The sequence below is a fragment of the Egretta garzetta genome, unplaced genomic scaffold (assembly GCF_000687185.1).
Source record: "Egretta garzetta isolate BGI_Z169 unplaced genomic scaffold, ASM68718v1 scaffold15, whole genome shotgun sequence".
Lineage (NCBI taxonomy): Eukaryota > Metazoa > Chordata > Aves > Pelecaniformes > Ardeidae > Egretta > Egretta garzetta.
This window is the reverse complement of record NW_009259798.1, coordinates 4,493,770-4,497,893: the sequence shown is the minus strand read 5'-3', so window position 1 is coordinate 4,497,893 and position 4,124 is coordinate 4,493,770. Positions and strand designations below refer to the sequence as shown.

The 4,124-nt window shown below is 36.8% G+C and overlaps 1 protein-coding gene across 1 annotated transcript in view; it reads left to right on the top strand.

Annotated features, from left to right (window-relative positions):
- The window catches only part of NBAS (NBAS subunit of NRZ tethering complex), a 177,110-nt gene that overhangs the window by 154,385 nt on the left and 18,601 nt on the right, over positions 1 to 4,124 (top strand). Inside the window, exon 50 of the mRNA XM_009639823.2 lies at positions 3,565 to 3,709. Coding sequence (XP_009638118.2) covers positions 3,565 to 3,709 — 145 coding nt within the window. The remainder of the gene's footprint in view (positions 1 to 3,564; positions 3,710 to 4,124) is intronic.

Genomic DNA, 4,124 nt, shown 5'->3' with positions numbered 1-4,124 from the left:
CTAATTCCTTCTTTGTAGCTCATTTCTAGTACTCTCAAAAAATGTACATAATATTTTAATAGTAGACAGCATGATCATAGTTACGAGTCCTTTTTGTAAATTATATTTTCCTGTGTTTAGCTGTATTGTCTCAGTCAAATGTATTTTGCAGTTCTGGGGTGGTTTTTTGGGTGGTGCTTTGTTTTTTAACAAGTCTAAAGGACAAATGTTAAGTACTTGTTATAAGAACTTCACCTAAATTTAAATCTAGGCCATGTAATTACACATTTTATATAAAACTAAAATGTGTATTTCTTTTGTCTACAGAAATAATGTATTTGGTGTGTATAATCAGTGTGCTATCATTAAAATGAATTTGAGTGAACTAAAATAATCTGTCTTAACAGCTAATGGTGCTCTTGAAATGAAGTTCTGTCCTCATTCCACCCTCAGTCCCACCACCTCAAGTATGATTGGCTTTAAAAAGTCAGGTGCAGCTCCCTTATTTATTCCTTCATATGAGAGAGGATTAGTTTCATAAACTCTTGTCAAGTAGATTTTTTTTTTTTTTCCAACTGCCTCTCGTTATAGTTTACTGGGAATAGTTTACATTTATTATTTTGAATGTTATTGATTTGTATTATTTGACTTTGTAAATCCTGGAATTATTCATGCCAGCCAAGAAGCAGAGGCTGTGCTGTATGTAGGGCTGTAAGCCCAGCAACAGTCAAAAAAATCTTTGGTAAAAAAATCTTCTTTATCTGTGCTTTTTAGTGGTTTTTTTGAGTTCTTGTATTTTAAAACACTCCAGCTAGAATAATGGTCATTACTCATCTGCAAATATGATTATCTTCCTATCGTAATATGCCATGTTGACTGTGAGGAAACAGAGGTAGCTTGATTGTTGCAGTCAGCACTCAAGACCATATAGTTTTTAAAATTTTATTTTCACACCCCTGTTACGCATGCATGCTTTTCCATCGGAGTGGCTCAGATTCAGATGTCATTCTAAGCACTTCATAAAGATTTTTAAAAAAAAAAAAATAGTTGACAGTACCTGAAGCTCTGCACTCCTTTGGAACTTGCTGCCTATGTTGAAAAGGCATTTTTTTATATTTATTTTAAATATTGATAAAGGGTTTTGGAATTCCAAAAGACAAGCTTTTAGTGACTCAATACCTTAGTTCACCTTTCTTTTTTCAACTTAATCCAAAATTTCTGTCTTTTGGTTCTGGGTAAAAAAATAATGTGTTCATGCTGAGTTTTTGAAGTAATTATTTTTTTCATGTTGAGAAATAACTTTTTTTTTTTCAACCATAGTTGAACTAAGGTAAAATTTAGGAGAGAAGAAAACTGAATTCTACGTGTAGGTGTCAGATTTTTGGTAATTGAATCTTGTTTTTATTTAGAGGTGGCAGATAACAGATATTTATTTGTTAATAGATCACACAAGTATTTGAAATAATTACATGGAATTGTGTGAGAAAAGCTTTATGTATGTAAAGTATATATCTGATACTTAAATAAATAAACCTGTTCATGGCAAGCCTTGTGGCCTTGCATCTTTCTGTTTATTTCTAACTTCTGTGCTTTATAGTGTGATTTTTGTTTTCTCTTTCTAGTGGGAAATTCTTACAGGTTTTCTTAATGTACTCTGGAGGCAGCAGCTATAAAAATGGAAATTCATTATGACTCCCCATGCCTTTAAGCAAGAGATGGATCACATAGCAGGAGCTATCAATTTAACCAGTGGCAAAGATGGAGTTGCAGGGTTTTTTTTTTTTCTTTTCCTAACCTTACTGGGGGTTCATAGATTAAGTGAATCATGTTCTGCTTGTTGAATAAGCTGGCATCTTTGGGTTTGACCGATCAGGTTGGAAGGAGAGGAGAGGAGAGAGGGAGCTCTGCTGTTCCCAGCCAGACTTGTGGCAGCTCTGTGCTCAGTGACTGTGACTGATGGAAAGGCTCAATTAAGTTGTTAGAAAGAATAAAGATAATGACTTCTATTCAGTTTGCATTCAAAGTTACCTGCTCCTAGCATCTCTGTCTTGTTCTCATGTCGGCTTCATGTGGAGCAGGTTTTATTTGTTTACGGTATGTACTTTTGAAACTGGACGATGAGCAGGAGAGAGCTTTTGTATATGAAATAGCAGCTATTGGTGGTACTCCTCTCCAGAGTTATTGGACCAATTCCTCTGTATACATCAATCCAACAGACTCTCTTAACAGGTTCCATTTACAGGGATGTACTAATGTGTTACTTTCAACAATTGCTAGTAAATAATACCTTTGAAGAGCAGTGCTTTCACAGCACTTTACTGCTCCTTCCCACATGTGCTGGATGAGTATCTTAGTTTACACTAAATTGTAAGACCAACCTGCCAGATTTGGTCTTGCTTTTTCCTTCCTTTTTTCCTTCAAGCTAAAATGAAAAGTTTCCCATATCTTTGGGATGCTGATTAATGGCCAAAGAGATAAATGGGGTGATTTTAAACCACCTTTTCTGCCTTCTATGCACAGATGAACATAGTGGTTGCGTTATGGTGGCTTAATATGATCATGATCTAAGTTGCGATTGTGCATGATTTTAGCCCATTGTAGATGGGAATTGAAATGCATTAACTTAATTCATGTCAGGAAAATGGCAGTGTGGATGTGTTCATGGTTACACTTCATACTATCATTTGAAAGCTCTGGTCTGCTACCTGTTTCTGTCAGTACATCCAGTCCTAGCAAGTACACCTATCACTAACAAAAGGAGCCAAGCATCTCCATGATCTAGCAAACAGCAGCTGTAGGCCAAGAAATGTTCCAGCAACAAAACTTTATAGTTAACATTGTCTTTGCCATCATGCATGATAAAATCTGCTTGCATCTACTGTCTGTTGTCTATTTAAGTCTGACTGTGTAATGGTGACACTGCATGAAGTTCTGTGTGGAATGAAAAGAACATTTTAAATATGTAAAACAAATGTATCTGCATCCGTATCTACTAATAGACAAGTACAGATTCATGTACTTTCACTCTCCTACCCTGGGCTATAAAAAATGTTTATTTTTGTTCATACTTTTTGGACCTGAAAATTAAAATATGAATCTTGGAAATATTTTCTACACTCAGAAGCAAGAGACAGATATTTGAGAAACAGATGCTGTTAGGATGTGATCAAAGCAAACAAAATTAGGAATGCTGGATTCCTGTTACCCCTCCCTCAATACCATTCTGCTTGGGAAATTTGCTGGTATAAAGCCAGGAGAAGCTGTTCCTATGCTATTGCAGTTTGATCAATCTTTATCTGGTGTATGATTCCTCAGGGATTATAACAGCATGTCATAATTTGAAATACTTTAGAGCTTCTTTGTTGTATTGAAAGAATAATGGCAACAGGATAGTAACTTGTCTCAAAACTTTTTCCTCTCTCTTCCATGAGATTGTACTTTACTTCACAAAAAAAGAAAGAAAAAAAGAAAAAAAAAAAAAAAAGAAAAAACCCACCTACAGAAAATGGTGTGGGGGGGTATATTTGTATTCTGTATACATCTCTTCTCTTTTTTTTTTTCTTTCTTTTTTTTTTTTCTGAGCAGATCATGCACAGATGATAATCCCTGGGTGAAACTGGGGACTGTTATGCTACAGAGATGCTCACCTGAGGAGAAGGAGAGCACAGGAAATGAAATTTTGAAAATCTGCCGTTCTTTGTATGAGACGAAGCACGTGCTGCCTGTCGAGGTAAGTTTTAACTTTGGGTATCATGGATATGAGTCTTGTTTTGGGGTACCAACTACAAGAAAAATGTTGCCATGCTGGATGAAGTCCGATGGAGAGCTAACAAGATGATTAGGGGGCTGGAGCACAATAAATCCATAACATCCTCATAGGGAAGCTCAAGAAGTATGGGTTGGATGAATGGACAGTGAGGTGGATTGAGAACTGGCTGAATGGCAGGGCTCAGGGGGTTCTGATCAACAGGGCAGAGTCCAGTTGGAGGCCAGTAGTTAGTGGAGTTCCCCAGGGCTCAGTACTTGGCCCGGTCTTGTTCAACTTGTTCATCAATGACCTGGACGAGGGGACAGAGTGTACCCTCAGCAAGTTCACTGATGACACAAAACTGTGAGGAGTGGCTGATACGCCAGAAGGCTGTGCT